General features: G+C 31.9%; 2 protein-coding genes and 2 non-coding genes across 4 annotated transcripts; 3 read left to right on the forward strand and 1 right to left on the reverse strand.

The window, feature by feature from the left end:
- Window positions 1-23: 23 nt before the first annotated feature.
- On the forward strand, window positions 24-10,132 carry LOC146534106 (uncharacterized). The gene is made up of 16 exons (XM_085194553.1): window positions 24-275; window positions 597-708; window positions 1,027-3,118; window positions 3,197-3,286; window positions 3,501-3,630; window positions 3,894-4,001; window positions 4,277-4,435; window positions 5,866-5,910; window positions 6,370-6,575; window positions 6,916-7,052; window positions 7,348-7,436; window positions 7,751-7,962; window positions 8,246-8,358; window positions 8,592-8,650; window positions 8,826-8,968; window positions 9,313-10,132. The coding sequence occupies exons 1-16, from the start codon at window positions 144-146 to the stop codon at window positions 9,446-9,448; spliced, it is 3,963 nt and encodes a 1,320-aa protein (XP_085050679.1). The 5' UTR covers window positions 24-143; the 3' UTR covers window positions 9,449-10,132.
- TRNAE-UUC (transfer RNA glutamic acid (anticodon UUC)) lies at window positions 5,140-5,211 on the forward strand. Its single transcript has one exon. It is a non-coding gene; the product is annotated as a tRNA-Glu (tRNA).
- On the forward strand, window positions 5,537-5,608 carry TRNAE-UUC (transfer RNA glutamic acid (anticodon UUC)). The gene has a single exon. It is a non-coding gene; the product is annotated as a tRNA-Glu (tRNA).
- Window positions 10,133-10,480: 348 nt separating the features above from the next.
- On the reverse strand, window positions 10,481-12,663 carry LOC146534109 (uncharacterized). The gene is made up of 3 exons (XM_085194566.1): window positions 12,505-12,663; window positions 12,166-12,261; window positions 10,481-11,923 (listed from the first exon to the last, which is right to left on the reverse strand). Exons 1-3 carry the CDS (start codon window positions 12,607-12,609, stop codon window positions 10,853-10,855), a joined length of 1,272 nt encoding a protein of 423 aa, XP_085050692.1. The 5' UTR covers window positions 12,610-12,663; the 3' UTR covers window positions 10,481-10,852.
- Between the last annotated feature and the right edge of the window lie 5,119 nt (window positions 12,664-17,782).

The following is a 17,782-nucleotide window of genomic DNA, read 5'->3' on the forward strand; positions in this document are numbered from 1 at the left end:
ATGATTGTCATGCAGAAAAAACAAATGTCACACGGTTGCTAGGCAACGGTAGCTTGTCAACAAATAAATTGTCACATGTTTTATCGATGTTTTAGGCTTTTGTGATCGGAATAGCTATCAATACATGCATAGTAAGTGTAGATATGTCGAAAGAAAGTAACAATTTGCGCCTGCTCGGCTCGCCAGTTAATCTGACCTATCGGAACAAGAAGAAAGAAGATAGGAAAAATAATAGAAACCGTCCAAGATCTGCTTTACAAAACTCTTGTGCTTTGGTAATTCAAACTATTTGTTAACAGTAATCCCCTGATAAAATTAAATATTAAGCCAATTCATTTATTGCATAAACCCATCATCTCTGCTTTCACAATCACAATATAATTGATGTTGCAAAAATATGTATAGGTATATTGCTTAAATAATGTGAGTTACTAATTACAAAATGTATACAAAATACCTAAGTATTTGAGTTCCACCACTTAATAACAAATTAAGACAAAGTGGGGAATAGAATGTCTCAACAAATTTTCATTCTGCCTAGCCTACTACTATACTACATGCGAGATAAAGAACATTATGTTAAAAAATATTTCCAGGATGTTCAAGAAAGATATAAAAGACCATTTTCAGCAGACACCAAAGACAGAGGATCATCTTCAAAATCATTTTTAAAGACAATTAGTGCTGACTTTTTACAGAACTACAATAGTAAGCTATAACTTTAAATACCTTTGTATGTAATAATATAACTAAACTAACTTACTTCATATTACTTAAATTCAAATATTTTTTATACAACATTCTGGTTGTTCTTCTCGATAGATCCTTCCTATTCTATTAGTTTATGTGGAAGAGATTACTATAAGTAAAAGAGTGCCTTTTCACATTTAATTTTTTTTTTGTTAGTTACAAACAATTCTTTATCTTGTTACAACCTTTATGTGAATTTTGTTTGAATATGTTTTATATTATAAATATCATTTCAATATAAAGTACCTAGTTATGAACATAAAAGCTTTATTTCAGATTCACCACTGACTGTTAAGGTTTTACCACCTACAGAAGAGTTGTTAGCAAATTCTAAAGTATACACAAATCCAACACCTAAAACTAATAGAGATATTTGTAGCAATGCATCTGATTATGGTTCTGAAGATACATTTATAAGTCTAGGCACTAAAATTAAAGCTAAGGCTCAATCTTATAAAAATAAGAATCAAAATGCCAAAAATATGTTAAAATATAGAAATATTGCCAAGAAAGGACGTAAGCCCATGGAAGCTGAACATGATATAACAAACGATAATAATTATGGCTTAGAAGTGACAATTACAGAAAAACCTAGATCACCATCACCTTGTAAGAACCGAGATTTATTTGGAATGAGGGCTTCTTCACCACAATTTAAAAATAAAGCTTATGAATCATATTTTTTATCCCTAGAAGAGGATGCCAAAACTGATAGTGCATTACTTGGTCGGGTTTCCTTTGGCCCTAATATAGAAATTGAAAGAAATTTAGATAATTATTCCCGAAAGTTAAGCCTCACCAGACAGCAACTATCTTTAGTTGAGGAAGAATCCACGCAAGACCTGGAAAGTATTCCTTCTCAAAACATGAGAAGTCTGTCACCAAAAATACCTTGCGATAATGAAAAGGTTGATAAAAATATGGAGTTTTTTGTTGATAATGCCAAATGCGAAGTATTATATCCAAAAACTAACAGCAATTATATTAAAGAATCTGATAATTACAGTAATTTTTATAACGATTTTCATACTCTTGATTCTTATAAAAGTAAATTGTCGAGCACTGGCATTCATACAGACACGTCATCAAAAGACTCGGGGTATGCTGATGGTGGCTTAAAAGATGATAAATTAACTCGTGATACCTTACCAAGATCACCATTGCCGAAAAAATCAGTTTTTGTGGATAAACGCGATCTCCCGGAGAGCTTAGATTATCCTTTGAATAAAGAAAACTATGATAATTATGATCCTGACAAAACATGGGCCGAGCCATTAAGCCATAGCCGATTACTATACAAAGAATTCTTTTTGAAGAGACCAAATTCTAACACAATACCACCTCAGAATTCTCCAACGAAAAGTCATGTTCCAATACCTGAAATGAATGAGCAAATAGCGCAAAAAGCTAACGAAAATCAAGTCTTGGAGTACCCTACATACCTTCTCAATAGTACAACAAAAGCTTATACGTCGAAAGTTATTGAAGACTATAAAAGAGAACTAGAAGCTATAAACAATTTGCATGAGCTTACACTGAAGGATATAAAAACAGATGCTGTGTCCCCTACTCCTCTTAATATTGATGAACTGTTTGACCAGAATAAATTTTCAGAAGATAAAAGGGAATCTAGTGAAAATTCTCAAGAAACTAATATTAGCGATATTCCTTCAACTAGTGATAAAAATTCTTTGGACACTAAACGAGACGTATCCAAAGTCACTACAAAAGAGCTAATACAAAATTATCTAAAAGTAAAAGGCGATTGTCCAAAAGATGTTCCCAGAAATTTGAGAAAATATGACAAGAAGTTGAACAATACCAACTCCAAATTTGAAGAAAACTCGAGTTACAAACAATTTTGGAATAACAGGAATGCCAAAAGCAATATAAACAAAAGTAGTGTCCCTGTTGATATGAGACAACAAAATAATACACTGACAAGTAGAGTTCCATTAAGCGCTAGAATAGATAGCGTTCAAAATGATAAAGATATAGAATCTTGGATGTCTTTATCAATTCATTCACCACGTTTGTTAGAAACTGATAATTTTGATGAAAAAATTGAAGAGCCATCTAATAATAGAGCTTCAGCTATTGAAATGACTTTAGAAAAACCAATTGTTAATAATAAAATTACAGAACATGAAAGTAAAATTGAATCGCCTACAAGTACAAAAACTTCTCCAAAAACACCAAAAAGCAAGGATTTACACGCAAAATCCTCAGTTTTAGATATTTATTCGATGTTAAAAGAAATTGAAAGCTACGGTGATAATCCTGTAACTTCTGTTGTGAGCAAAAATGATACTGCAGAACCTGAAGTAGAAGAAAAAGAAAGATGCAATACCCCCAAAGATAACTTTATGTACGTAAATATTTATTAATAGTACATCTACTATAATTCTATTTTATAACATAATGTTAATTTATGTTACTTTTACAGGGAAATTTTCGAATTTTTGGAAAAAGTCGAACAAAGTGCTAACGATGCTTTATCTGTCGTCACTAATACTACTCTTCAAACTATACCAAAGTAAGTTGTACTTTTACGAGTATATATATTCAGATAAATAGCAGTTAATACTTATTCCTTAATATTTTTTTGATATTGATTGTTAACGGTAGTTAGAATAGTAAATAAGAAATGGACTACTTTTAATTTATAATTGTACTTTAATTTGAGCTCCGCTAGATTAACTCCACTAGAGACATTTTTTAGAATAAAAATGTAACTATTTTGCCACCAGACTGGAAGCACTTCTTAAATTGCCTCAAACAGAAGTTGCTCAAAGACTAGTGACTGCCTCTCTACAGTTGGAAGAGAGGTCCTGTTGTATCACACTACTGCAAGAAAGTCTCGCCAATCATAAGGAACAGGTAAAAAATATTATTTTTACTGCTGGAATCTTCTGGAATAAATTCTTGTGCGAGATATGGCTAATGTTAGAAGGAGTTTAAATATATATTATTTGTTCAATATTATTAAATATTATTTAAGATTTTGTAGCTGGAAGTGCTATGTGCTATCATAAAACAAAATATAATTCATTTTGTTTTATAAATGCAACTTTAATTTTTTTGCTTTTAAAATTTTAAGTGCTCATTATTATAATTTATTGTAATTTAATATACTATTTCAGATGATATCAAAAATAAGCAACTTAGAGAAGCAATCAAACAGAAATATTCTCAAAGTGAAGCAAGAATGTGAGGAAACTATAAAGAGACATCAAAATTTTATCGATCAGGTGTGGCTTTTTTGTTTGTCAGATTTTACAGAGTTCTATTTTTAACACTGCACCTTTTCATTTAACTTGTACGAACTTTAGTTTAGGGCCATTTTGAACAACTAAAACAAAAAACTACAATCATCTCGCATTTGTTTACCTACCCTGCTATGTGCGGGATAAAGCGTGAAGCTGTATTTTTTTTCCTTCGCGTTTAAAGAACATATTTTTTTAAGACTGAAGAATTATTTTCAGTTATATTAGGTATAAGTTAAAACAATATTTTTTGTTAACAGCTAATAAATGATAAGAAAACTTTGAATCATCGTATAGAACAATTAGTTGACGAAAGACGCTCCGTAGAAGAAAGGTGGAAGCGTTCAGCGCAAACGCTAGAAGAACGGTATAAATTGGAACTACGGAACCAACACGACAAAATGGCTGCCGCACAACAGGTTATTTTTTTGCTATAAAAAATATTTACATACAGAGCACATTTTGAATTAAAATAATACTTATATGACAATACCCTTGCGTTTCTTTATATTCTGTAATTTTTTATTTTAGGACTAATGAATTATGAATTGTTTTGTGCCTGAAGGTGTATGAAATGTTAAATTGTAATTTTTTGTAACAAACAAAAGTATCTTATTCATTTGTAGATGTTAAAATATTAAATAGTATTTTTTATATGTCCAGGTAAAATAAGAAAAGTCTATGTGTAACTCCTTCATAAATATTATAGCAATAAATTTTGTTGATACTAAAGTTGAAATATTTTTAAGGGAATTTTTCTTTTAACAATTTACTTTGCTAAATTTTTATGTTAATTATTTTGTTTTTAATTATCTTGAAGAATTGTGATTTTTCACAAGGTCTGATTTATTCTAGAAAATCTGTTATGTTTCTAAGAAATCCGTTTGCTAATACTAATTGGGTCACACTATATTGATATTTTCATATTAATGATATATGTACTGTATGAATTGACTTTTTTTTAAATGGTAAATCCTATTAATGATATATTTTTGAAGCAAATATATTATACGTATATTATATTTTTTGGTACTGTAATATACAGTTACAGTATTTTTTTCCATATTAAAACTATTAAGATTTTAAAAGCTTAGTCTTTTTCAATTTGAACAAAATTTGTAACTCCCGTATGGTCTAGTGGCTAGGATACCTGGCTTTCACCCAGGAGGCTCGGGTTCGATTCCCGGTACGGGAAATTGTTTTTTATTGTATTACTAATATTTCTAAAAAAAAATTTTCTTTTTCATTATTAAGCTTTATCTCCTTATATAAGCTTGCTTTTTTAACCATTATTATTTTTATATCTATTAATTTAATATATTTCTTGAGATCGATGAATAACTCATTTTATTGAGACTTGTTTCTGTTTTCTTATCTTATCTTTTGAAGTTGTAATTATTAGAAAATATGTTGAAAACAGTCACATTTTATATTTTTGTAGAGAATCTACTTCTTTTTGTAATAGATTAGTTGTCATGAATTTTAGATAAGTGTTTAACTATTTCAATTGGATGAATATCTCCCGTATGGTCTAGTGGCTAGGATACCTGGCTTTCACCCAGGAGGCTCGGGTTCGATTCCCGGTACGGGAAAGTACTTTTTAAATTTTTATATATTTTTTATAACTCTCTCATCAGCCGCATTTTAGCCAACTGCCAAGAGAGGTTATAGTGGTGAATCACTTTATATTTCACTTTACCATCTATTTATAATTGTTATGTATTTTATTATAGCTGTCTATAAACTAACCATGCATTCATGCTGAAAAGCTATTGAAAGTTATCTAGTTTTTTTTCTAGAAATTGTGTGCACTTTTATTTATTTTTATGGTTGTATTTGTATATTTCAGGTTGCTAGACAACGATGGGTGCGACAAAAGGCGGAAAAAATTAAGGTAACACATCAACTTTCTTATAAAATGTTAGCTTGTCATGTTACCTTTTTTTTGGTTTTTTTTAATAGACTTATTGATGAAACTATTATTTGTGTTACTCTACAGTATGGACCAAATTCTTTTTCGATTCGTAATGAATTTATCATTATATTTACAATAGCGTAGTGGCAAAACGCGTCACTGGCTGTAAGCGCGACTAGTGTGGATTCGAATCCACTCAGAGTAAATTAATTATTGAATGGAATGTTTTTTTTTAACTTTTATTTCCTCGTGGGGAACAGAGTGCCTTACTCCGGTATATGCGAGTGACGATGACAATACTATTATTTAAATTATGAACTTAACGTTCTTGTGAAAGTGTGATGTTTTAATTGTATTATTTTATTTATTTATATATATATTCTTTATTTTAATTCATTATTCATCATCATTCAGACAATATTTTTATTTATTCTTTAGGAACTAACAGTAAAAGGTTTAGAAGGAGAATTAAGAGAGATGGCGGAGAGACAACAAAAAGAGATATCCGACTTGAAAATGTTTCACGCGGAACAAAATGGCCGTCTTACTGGCAAACATGCAGCTGATATGGAAGAGTTGAGACGGAGCTTGGAGGAGGAGAAGGAAAATGCATTGGTGAAAGAGAGACAGTTAGCCAGTTCTAGGTACGAATTTACGGTTTTTTCCCTTTTAATGATACTACTACAGGGAGTTAGGTATATTATTTTTTTTGACGGTATTTTTATTTTTATCTTATTTTTAATTATATTAATTTATATATTATTTAGATAAATTAATCGTAATTGATGAATTTGTGTTATTGGTGGCATTCTTATTCTAATTCTTTAGTTAAAAAATATAAAATATTTTTCTACACATTCACATACAACTACAACTATACAATATATACAATTCTTTATTATATCATTGTTATATTAGTCTTAGATACACGATTATAATTATGATAATATTATATACCATTTTCAAAATATTTAATAACAAAAGGATGGAGAAACAAATCCTAGAGTTAGAAGTCACATATCAAGAACAACGAACTCGTCTCATAGCTGAGATGAGAACGGAGAACGAAAGAGTGGCCGTCGAACTTGCGGAGAGAGAGAAAATGCAGAAGATGCAACTTGGTATGTACAAAATTGTTTTTTTTTTAGTTTCACAGCGTATCAGGAATAGCGTACCCAAATAGCAGGATAGTCAAAGCTGATCTAGTGTTAAGACACTCTGTTACCCACTTTCAGGCCAATTTCCAAGATATTGCGTGTTGAATAACGGAATTCAACGCCGCGCTTTCTCTTCCTGGCAAAGCGAAGAAAATTATTTATCTTCACCGAGCGGATATTGAGCCCACAACTGTAGTGCCACTGCGACGTCCATATTTATTTAAATTTAAAATATGAATAATTTGATTTTATTTTAAAGATAAATGTAGAGAAGAACAAGATAAGCTTCTAGAAGAAAAAAAGCAACAGCTGGAAAAGAATATGGAAGAAGAGAAAAAGAAATTTGAGGTATATTTTTAAATAAACAATAATGATAAGTAACTCATTATACGCTATAGTTCTTGAAGTTAGCTATAGATGGCTGCGCAGATTTTATTTTAGGATTCTTCTTACTTTTCATTATTTTGTTTCCTAGTGAACAATGCGCAAAAGTAAAAAAAATCTTACTTCAGTGCGGCCACGACTTGTTGAAATTTGAACTCGATGGAATGATTATAGTGAAAATTGAAGACCGTTGTGTATTAACACTAGATTCTCTCTGACTAAAGTATGTTTTACAATTATAATGAAAATTAAATTATATTTTACTAACCATATTTAAGGAAAACCTAAAACAAAAACGCGAAGAATTACAATTAGAATTTGAACAATACAAAAAAGAGTACGAAGCGGATCAACAGGTGTTGTTAAAGAAGAAAGTGACAGAGATATCCGCTCAGCACAAGTTAGAGAGGGACAGGGAGATAGAGAAAGCTATAGAGAGCATGGAGGCGGAGGCTCAGGCGGGCAGAAAAGAGTTACAGGAGGCTTTAAGGTATTGTTTTTATCAGCTTCGCTGTATGCTAAGACACACCGCACCCAAATTTCCGCTGAATTCTTGACTTAGATTATTTATATATGGGAGGCTGTCCTGGTGACGCGGCACAACGCCTGACTGTAAATGTAACGGTTGTGGGTTCGATTCCTACTGGGAGGATTGAGTTATTAATATTTTCCAAATTTATTGAATTTATTTTTTAATTGACAACTATTTACTGCAATGTATAGTGATATATTTAACAAGTATATTCTAGTTTCACGCAAATTGTCATTTACAGAAGAAACAAAGAGCAATATGAAGTAGAGCTAAAAGAGCTGGCTGAAACAGAACAAGCAACGCTGAAGCGATACCAAGACGCCCAGGGCAGAATACGACTCACTGAAGACAAATGTAAGTAAACATAGATTTATTTGTATATTTTTAACTTACATATTAAAATAAGTGTATTAAAATAAGTGTAAGTATTTAATGTGGTAAGTCTGTCTCAGTTTTCGTTCGTTTTCGTTAATGTTCGGGAGATTGAGGCGCGTCTTTTTCTGTGTTTGAAGGGGGGAAATTACAATAATTCTTTCCCTCGTGTGGAAATGTAACTCATAATCTTAATTTTATTGTTCTATTTTTAGGCGCTGAACTGGAAGTAGCTATCAGCCAACTTGAAACTAGAAATCGGGTATTAACAGAGGTACGTTCGTCTCAAATTACAAAAAAATAGATTTCAAGTTTTTATAATAAGTTACATATGTACCCTACTTAATTATATTTTTAAAATTAAATTAAATGATTGTATGTTTACTAAAATTGTTTTAGCAATAGTTAGTATTGAAGCAAAAAATAAATAAATATTGTATGTCTTCCAGAAAAACAACCAACTAGAAGCAAGAACAGAAGAAATAAGATCAAAATGTGAAGAGTCCTGGCGGACCAAAGTGGATCAGATGCAGAAAGAAATGGAGGATATGAAGAAAACACACGACGAACAAATGCACCAGTTGTATGCTAAGTATGTATTAAATATTGAATAATGTTAAGTAAAAAAAATAAATCAGCTTCACGTTATATCCTGCACACAGCAGGGTAGGCAGAGGGTACCTAGTGTTAAGACACTCCGTTCCCCACTTTCCGCCGAATTCTGGAGGCATTGCGTGTTCGATAGAACCCACAACTAGTCGGCTTACAGCCGACTTTGTGCCACTCCGCCACAACTGGCCCCAATAATGTTAATGGATTGTCATCAATCCTCATAGCAGTGGGACCTCATGCTTTCCTCCAATTTCGAAGGTCAAGGCTTCATAATTCTTTTTTAGCTTTTTTCTACACTCAACTCTGTTGTATTTTTTTTTTCAGAGTAAAAGTGGCAGTGGCAAGAAAAGACTCAGCCATACAAGCGTTGACGCGAGAGGCCGCCAAGTATCAAGAAAAGATAACTCTTCTAGAACAGAAGTTACAACAACAGAGAAAAGATTTTCTTAAATCTAAATGAAATACTCTATTTTTTTGTTTTAGTTCACTTTGTTGTTTTTTTATTATTTTGCTCAAACGGGGTTTAAGACTGTAACATAATTGATGCTAGTCATTGTATGAAAAGGCTTTAATAATATGATAAATAAAATAATTTAATATGCATTTATTCAATTAAATAAGTTGAATATTTATTTTTAAATGAAAAGAATAGCTATTTTTTACTTACAATAATGTATTATTAAAAATGCACAAGTTTGAAGTGTGGAGCGTTTTTTAAATGTTTTTTGTGCGTTTGTATTTAGGAGATTAATATTGCATTTTTTTTTCATGACTTTCGTTGTGTAAAATAATAAATATTAATAGATCTCTTTTAGATATAAACATAATTATTTATTTAATTAATACACAGTTTCGATGTAATTCGTTGAAATGACATATAAACATTATACTTTTATTTTCTGTCTGTAAATTTAATACCATTAATGTTTATTTTTGCCTAAACATCAACATTGAGTGAATATCAAAGGGCACAAGTTTGTGGTGAAACAATTGCAGCACCTTTATTTTGTCTACAAGTGCGTAAAATTCAATAAAATCTTTTTTTTCTTTCTCTTATAATTTTCTTCATTTCTTACCTTTTATATTTATATGTTAAGTGCAAACTATAAGCTCCATAGTGAATAAAAGTTGTCAGAACTCAACATAATTAAATCTTGATTTAGCTGTCGTTCTTGTCGGTATTTTCACTAGACTAGTTAAAAATTATCTACTTACTAAAAACATTATCCGATAATTCATTTCTTTTTTCTTTTAATACACAATACCTGTTTTTCATTTTTTGCCTAAACATCAACATTGGGCGAATGAACCGAAAGTAAATACCAGTTTTTTTTTATTAATTCAAAAAGATATCCAAATTATACTGTTTTAAATGATAATCTAGAATTATTTTCTCAATGAAGGTGTAAACAATTTTTTCATATGAAGGATTAAAGTAAAACCAATATTTTGTATAAAGATTTATAAAGTAATTATATTTATTATATATTTTTTTAAAACAATAAGAATACCTTCTGGTAAACGCTAAAAACTAATACATATTCCCATTTGGAATATCACGATGTACATAAAAGTACTAAAACACGGAACACGTAATTGAATTACTATAAACATTATATAAATACGAACTATAACATTAATTAAAGTTAAATTGAGACCAAATTTTAAGGCACTTGTCATATTTGTAAATAAATATGGAAGACTTGCTTAAAAATTTCAAAAAGCACTTTTAAATCACGTTTCTATCTATATAACTTCCGATCTAACTTCCATAGCTTATGGGAAGTTGGATATAGTTGCTTTTCTCGCTTATGGCAAATATAATTGCCACAACATTTAATCCATCTTTTACTGTGGTATTCCTTCACCACGGCCTCCACATTTCCGAACTGGATGTGCCCTGCACTGGTGATTTGGAACTTGTGTCCGCTTCAGCCTTTTCTTTTGAACTTTCAGGTTTGGAAGAGCTCGATTGGGCTAACGACTGTGCAGTATGACTTATAACAGTTCTAGGAACACCTCTTTGAACAGGTCTAGGTCTTTCTGCAACAGCTGGTATACTTTCAGGAAGAGTTAATTTTTGTTCTAAATAATTTGGTAACCTATCTGGAAGTTTTCTGAATGCTGAAACTTTTTCATTTGATGTTTTTCTATCTGATTCTCTGTCCAAATTAATATCTATTTTGTGATTTTTTTCTGGTATCGTTTTAATTTTTTCATTTTCCAGTCTTATTAACTTGGGCCCTGGTCCTATCGTCTCGGCATGTCGCTTTAACTTTTGCCGGATTGAATAATCGACAGCTCGTTTCGGGGATGCGTCGATACCGATTTTATAATTTTCAACATCGATCACAATCGACAAGGGTTCCATAAACTTTTTATTGCGCAACGCTTCCTGTTTCAACGTTTCCGGCGATATCGTCGTCGAGGATACTGTGGCCTTTTGCTCGGGACTTGAATCTTGGTCTGACGCTGAATGGCTAGGAGGTGTGGGGAATGGGAATTTTTGTATTGGACGTGGCGGAGTTTCTAGTTCCGTTGAAGAGTCACAAGCGGAATCACAAGATAAAGGACTTAGTGGTGGACTAGTTGGTCTTGTTGACCTTACATAGTGAAAAGCACTGGGTCTTTCATCATCTAGTCTTAGAGGATCTGGTATGAGAGGTGGATAGTCAGAATGAAGGCGTTCAAATCCAGATATGCACGTATTGAGATGATTTCCAAGCCGATATCGAAGTCCAGTCGGCACGTTCGCCAGCCGGGAAAGGTATCTGCGTACCTCAACCGCACAATCGCCAAAGCCAGCCTTAAATCGATGTAGAACTGCGGGGTCGGCGGCGATAGCAGCGGCCAGCTGTTGTCTTTGTAATGTTTGCAGATGCTTTACTGTAAGTTCGAGGATATCTGCCTTTTCTAACTTGGAATGGCGAGCTGGCTGTAAAGAAACAAAGAAAAATGTTAAAAATAATATTCTTATAATTATTTTTTGTTAATCTATAGTTTATTTTTTGCTTCTATAGAATTTTTGGGTGTACAAAAGATAATGAATATTTTTTTCTTATGAAATAAAATATTGTTCTTATAAAATTATTATTATTATTATTAAATGAATAAAAGTTTTTCAATTAACTTAAATGTCCATTTTCTAATAAATTAATCATATTAATAAATACTTACGTCTTTATCCGTAGCATCCATCAAGAGATCCTTCAGTTCGTTTAGGCAATTGTTGATGCGCGCGCGACGTTTTTTCTCCATAATCGGCTTGTTCGTCTGCAAATTTAAAATCTCACGGTAATTATTATGCACAGGGACTGGTTACGCAAAGTGCGGTATTGGGTTTCGGTACTAAATACGCAATGTCTTTGAATTAATAAATAGTGGACTGAATAATGAATTGCTTATAATAAATAATTATTTTCTCGTCCATAAAAACAATTAATTTTTTTATATATTTATCGAAATTTTCTTAACATCACAACACTTATTTTTTTAATAAATGCATTAAATATTAACCTTTCGCAATTCAGCCTTAGATAAAGCCTGGGTAGGCTCCGATATGAAACCACTTTGGGAGTCATCATCTTCACTGCACGGCATTTTGTAACTATTCACTAACATCAACACCACTTAACAGACCCTGCCTCGACGACGTCTCACAATTAACTGACGTACAATGGTCGTGGTACAATATTTAAATTTGCCCACCATATTTGTTCATCCTGTTTTGAAGACGTCCTTAGGGAATCATGCTGTCTCGCTCTAACTCATGCGTATGAGTGCTGGGAACTGTATCGGAATGTTTTGTTTTCGTTCTGTCTCGCTCTAAGCGAGGACCTGCTGTAGAAAGGTAGTATTGAATTGTTGGTTATGCATGCAAGTTGTAGCGAGTTCGATTTTTGTATTAATCACTTTTTTGGGTAATTGTTTAGATTATTTGAAACTGATTATGTGTTAATATTTTTATATTTATTAAACGATGAAAAATTTTTTCATATTTTTAGATTTCTTTTAATTTGGATTTGATATATATAATTATGTTATTAACATATTTTTTATTAAAAATATTATGCATATAATAATATAAATAATACCAAATCATTCTAATAGGCAAATACTTATAATAGGTATATTATAACTAAGTATTTACCTAACCAATACACTAAAAAAACCATAAAAACACACACAAAAAATAATGAAGCTACAATTTTGATCCCCCCATTCAATCGACTATAGGAATGTATGACCATCGACACGTCCATCAAAAACCTTATACCCCTTCAAACTAAAATAACAAAAAAATCTCCATACTTCATTGATTCGCACCATTCCATAAAGTACCATATTAAATTCTTTCATAATACGGCAAAATAAATTGGATACTTGAGGGCAGCGTAGCGTAAAAGGTGAGTACGGTTTTTTATAGGTTAGTGTAGGAATTGGGCTCTTTATGGGGTGTCGCGCGGTTCTCACGCTGTGTGGGAATGTAGAAAGGTGCAAGGGTTCGATTTCGGACCTTAGAACCACCTATGTTTGTTTGTCATGCGATTGAAAATGTTTAATATGTATATTTAATGTTTTTAATTATATTTTTGGTGTGTTATGATGAATATTAGTTTTGTTTTATAAGTTGCTCGTATATGTATATTTTTTTTTAATATATTTTTATCTGTGTTTCCTGAAACTGTCAGATTTTTTCAGCTTTTCGCTGTATCCTGCAGATAGAAGGAGACCGTAGAATGCTGCAGGCATTGCGTGTTGAGTTGCGGCACTCAACACCGCGCTTTAATTCAGTACCAGAGCGAGAAAATGGAAATAGTAAATATTTAATTTATTCGAGTGCGAATTGAACCCACTACCTGTCTCGTATACGATTCAGACGACTCTTCAGAGTCAAACGATTGTGCCCCTGTGTTACGACGGCCACGCTATTTATTTTTCATATTATTTAAATAACAAAAGAAGTAAAACTTTATTTACGGCCAGCATTAATAGAATAATTCATTCTCTATTTAAATTAGTCTTATGTTACCTAATTATAATTTATAAAATATACATTATACAAGGATTTCGTAGACAAAGATAAACCCACCAATATCAGTTACAATTCGAATGAATTAAGTAAAAATTCATTTATATTACAACATAAAATTTAATTAACGGTATTCGAGTCTTATCTTCGCTTTTTCTCACATACAATTAAAAATTGAACATTATTGGTATCCAGTAACTATTGGATGCGTACAGTTATATTACTTTATAGTATTAAACTAGCACTAGCGTTTTGCCCTTGATTTCCCTGAGAGCAAGGAAGCATATTTTTTTTTTCAACTAACCACTTGTTAAATTGGATGTTTTTAATAGTAAGTAAAAAAACTCGTTTTCTTTAAATGACGCTGTCGTCGTAGCGCACTATCACATGGGTGTGATTGTAACTCGACTGTTCTAGGTTCGATCCCCACTCGGAGGAATGAATTATTATTTACTAATATATTAATTTTTCGCTCTGACACTTTAAAAATTTGAGTTCCGCCATTCAATACGCAATGCCTTAAAAATTGGACGAAAAGCGAGGAACGGAGTGTCTTAACACCAGGTTCCCTCTGCCTCTACCCTGACATATGCAGGACGCTGTAGGGTGAAGCTGAAAAAAAAACATAATTTTCAAACATGAAAATAGTGGTCATTCTTTGGTATTAATGCTAATTATCATAATATCATTCCTTTTATCACTGCAGCCATAAAAGACTAACAGTCGGACAAACAGTTATTATTACATGTATAATTATATTATGTAACACGTCGCTGACCGGGCCAGGTGTTCCCAATGACCTTTACTATCCCACATACCGACATGCATAAGTTTTATATTAATATTCAATTTACTCATTTCTCCCACGGTCCTTTTAATGAAAACCATTATTTTAGTAAAATTTATAAAGAGATATTAATCGAGAAACCCACTCTATTTACAAGTAATAAGAGTACAGCATATGGAAATGAAGGGCAAGAGTATATTTGTGAAAAGATGTTATACAACATTATGTTTATCACTTTAAAAAGTATAACACAACCTTTATCTATATATATTTAAAGACTAAATTATTTTCAATGTAGAGCATGCAAACGAAATGTAAGCCAAGTTCAAAATTGCACCAAATTACAGCTTGAGACATTGTGCTGTTGTTTGAAACGTTTTATTGCCTTTATTACCTTTAATTTAAGGTTCAAATTACTTTACAAATAAATGTACAGGGCTACAAATCTAAATTTGTTTCAACATGCACCCGAATGTGACGAAATTGCATGCAATAGCGTGATGATCAACGAAAGTGAATGGCCGCTGTCACATGTCGTTGACGCGCTGAAGGGGATCAGTGGGAAAATTTGTATTTTAATTATCCTAATTATTTTTTTTTCAGCTTCACGCTGTATCCCGCATGAAGAAAGCAGGCAGAGAGTTAAGACACTCCGCTACCTATTTATCTTCATCTTTCTGGAGGCCTTGCTTGTTGAGTGGCGGAATTCAACGCCGCGATTTGCCTTGTCACCAGAGTGAAATAATAATATAAATAATTAATAAATTGAAATATTAAATATTTCATTTCCTCCAGTTGGAATCGAACCCGCAACCTGTTGCGTTAACAGACACACTCTTTAGTGCCCCTGCGCCACGACTGATCTCTATCCTAATTATTAAATTCGGTTATAAAGTTTTTATTTCAATATTAGTTTAGGGAGTAAAATGATCTCGTTGCAATTTATAATATTTTAATGAGTACATCTGTGTAATTTGGGGCCGTCGCGGCACAGCGGCACAAGGGTGCGACTGTAACGCGACGGTTGAGGGTTCGATCCCCACTCGAGGAAGTGAAATATTTATTTACGTTTATATTTCCATTTCTTCGCTCTGGAGTCGAGGCAAAGCGCGGCGTTGAGTTCTGCCACTCAACACGCAATATGATATAAGCTAAGTGAAGTGAAGTGAAGTGAAGCTAAGTAAAAAAAAATGTCCTCGAGAAGGTTGGTATGATCAAACATTCCCATACGGTAGTCGGTACCTATCACGCGTTATCTCTACATTACTAAAGCCTATAGATATCATCCTCATGTCTTAATTAAGTTGTTTAAATAAATATTCTAATTATATGTGTCAATTATAGCTTTATTAGGCGGGTTATATAGAAAGATAGAGATACAATCGGTAGATTATCTATTATTAAAATATTCTAAAAAACGGGAATGAACGGGACTATTTAAAATCAAATACAATTTTACGATTCGTTTGATAAGAAATAAAGAGCCTTTAAAACCGTTACTATACTTACCGTTAACTTTTTTAATAAGTCACTACTTTGTTATCTTTTATCTTTTCTAGCTTCATCTTTAATGTTAAGATTTAAGACATTCCTCTCTCCTCTTTTATCTGCTGGTTGTTAAAGGGATATAAACTAAAGAACTATAAGTCTTGGTGAATTTACGGCATTACTCATCTATACTTAAGGACCTATAGACCTACGTCTAAAAAAAAATACCCTCCGACAGACCGACCCTCAATAAATATCACAAAATAAAAACAAAACTGACTTCCAATCAATAAAGAAGGAATAACAAAAACAATACTAATCGAAAGTGCAAGTAAAAACAACAAGGCGAGCGGCGTTCAAGATTTTCTCACATTATATTATATCTTGTATTAAGTCCTAGGGGTCGTGTGAACCGGCTCCATAACGGTCCTTCCTTCCGCCCTACAGCGGATATGATTAAGGGTGGCTATTACTATTTCGATTATGGGATTATATTAATTGATTTCAAATTCCGATACATTGATGAAGAGAATAGAGTTGACTCGATTTGAGTGGTACGTCTCTTCGAAATACGATTAACATAAATAATATGTATATAATTCAATTATTTAATTGCAAATAAATAATATGTATATATTGTTCTCTAAATATTGGTTTATATATTTTATGTACTTTTTGCATCTTTCTGCCTTCTTTTCTTAATTTAATCCTTTCGTTTTTTCTTTGGTTGCCTGTAAGAAATCACTTTTAGTGGTAAGGCCGCCATTGCACACTTGTTAATCATATTTCTAACGAATCGTATTTTTTTTCTCTCTACTTATTTCTGCAATAAAGTATTATATTATTATTATTTTGTTTAACGGTTAGATATCTCAGGTAACACCCTATTATTATTATTATTATAGTAGTAGTTCTGAGGTCAATAATGCCGCAGTGTCACAAGCGTTGTGGGTTCCATTTCCACTCTAAATAAAATGTAAATATTCAATAGTGGTTATACTGAACACGTCAAAGGTTCTTATTTGTTTATAAACCAAAACGAAAGCGATGTGTGATAATTTAAAAAAAAATGTAATAAAAATATTTCTTATATGAACAAGGAAAATAGGGATAAAACATAATGTAGGGATATAAAACATAATATAATGTTTTCAAGGTGGTCACCCTAATCTGATTATAAAGGATCATAGTAAAGGGAAACTTATAGGTCAACTCAGTAAAATGTTTACCGACCACTTAGCGCGGAGAACTTTTTATGACTTTAAATAAAGCTAGCTTGCCTAGCCTTGCTAGCTCTTACGTATAAATTTAGATTTTATTACTAGGGAAAGTAAGGGAAATGTAATTACTTTATCATTTCGTATGCTGTTTTACGACAAATTAAATTACTAAATAAATATGGTGAAGTATGTAAATATTTCTATGCACAAACTACTAACATACATACCTTTAAATGTACTTTGTTTAAAATTAAATTAAGGAACTTT

This window comes from Heliconius melpomene, chromosome 12 (genome assembly GCF_056956725.1).
Source record: "Heliconius melpomene rosina isolate 202511_hmr_F chromosome 12, ASM5695672v1, whole genome shotgun sequence".
NCBI lineage: Eukaryota > Metazoa > Arthropoda > Insecta > Lepidoptera > Nymphalidae > Heliconius > Heliconius melpomene.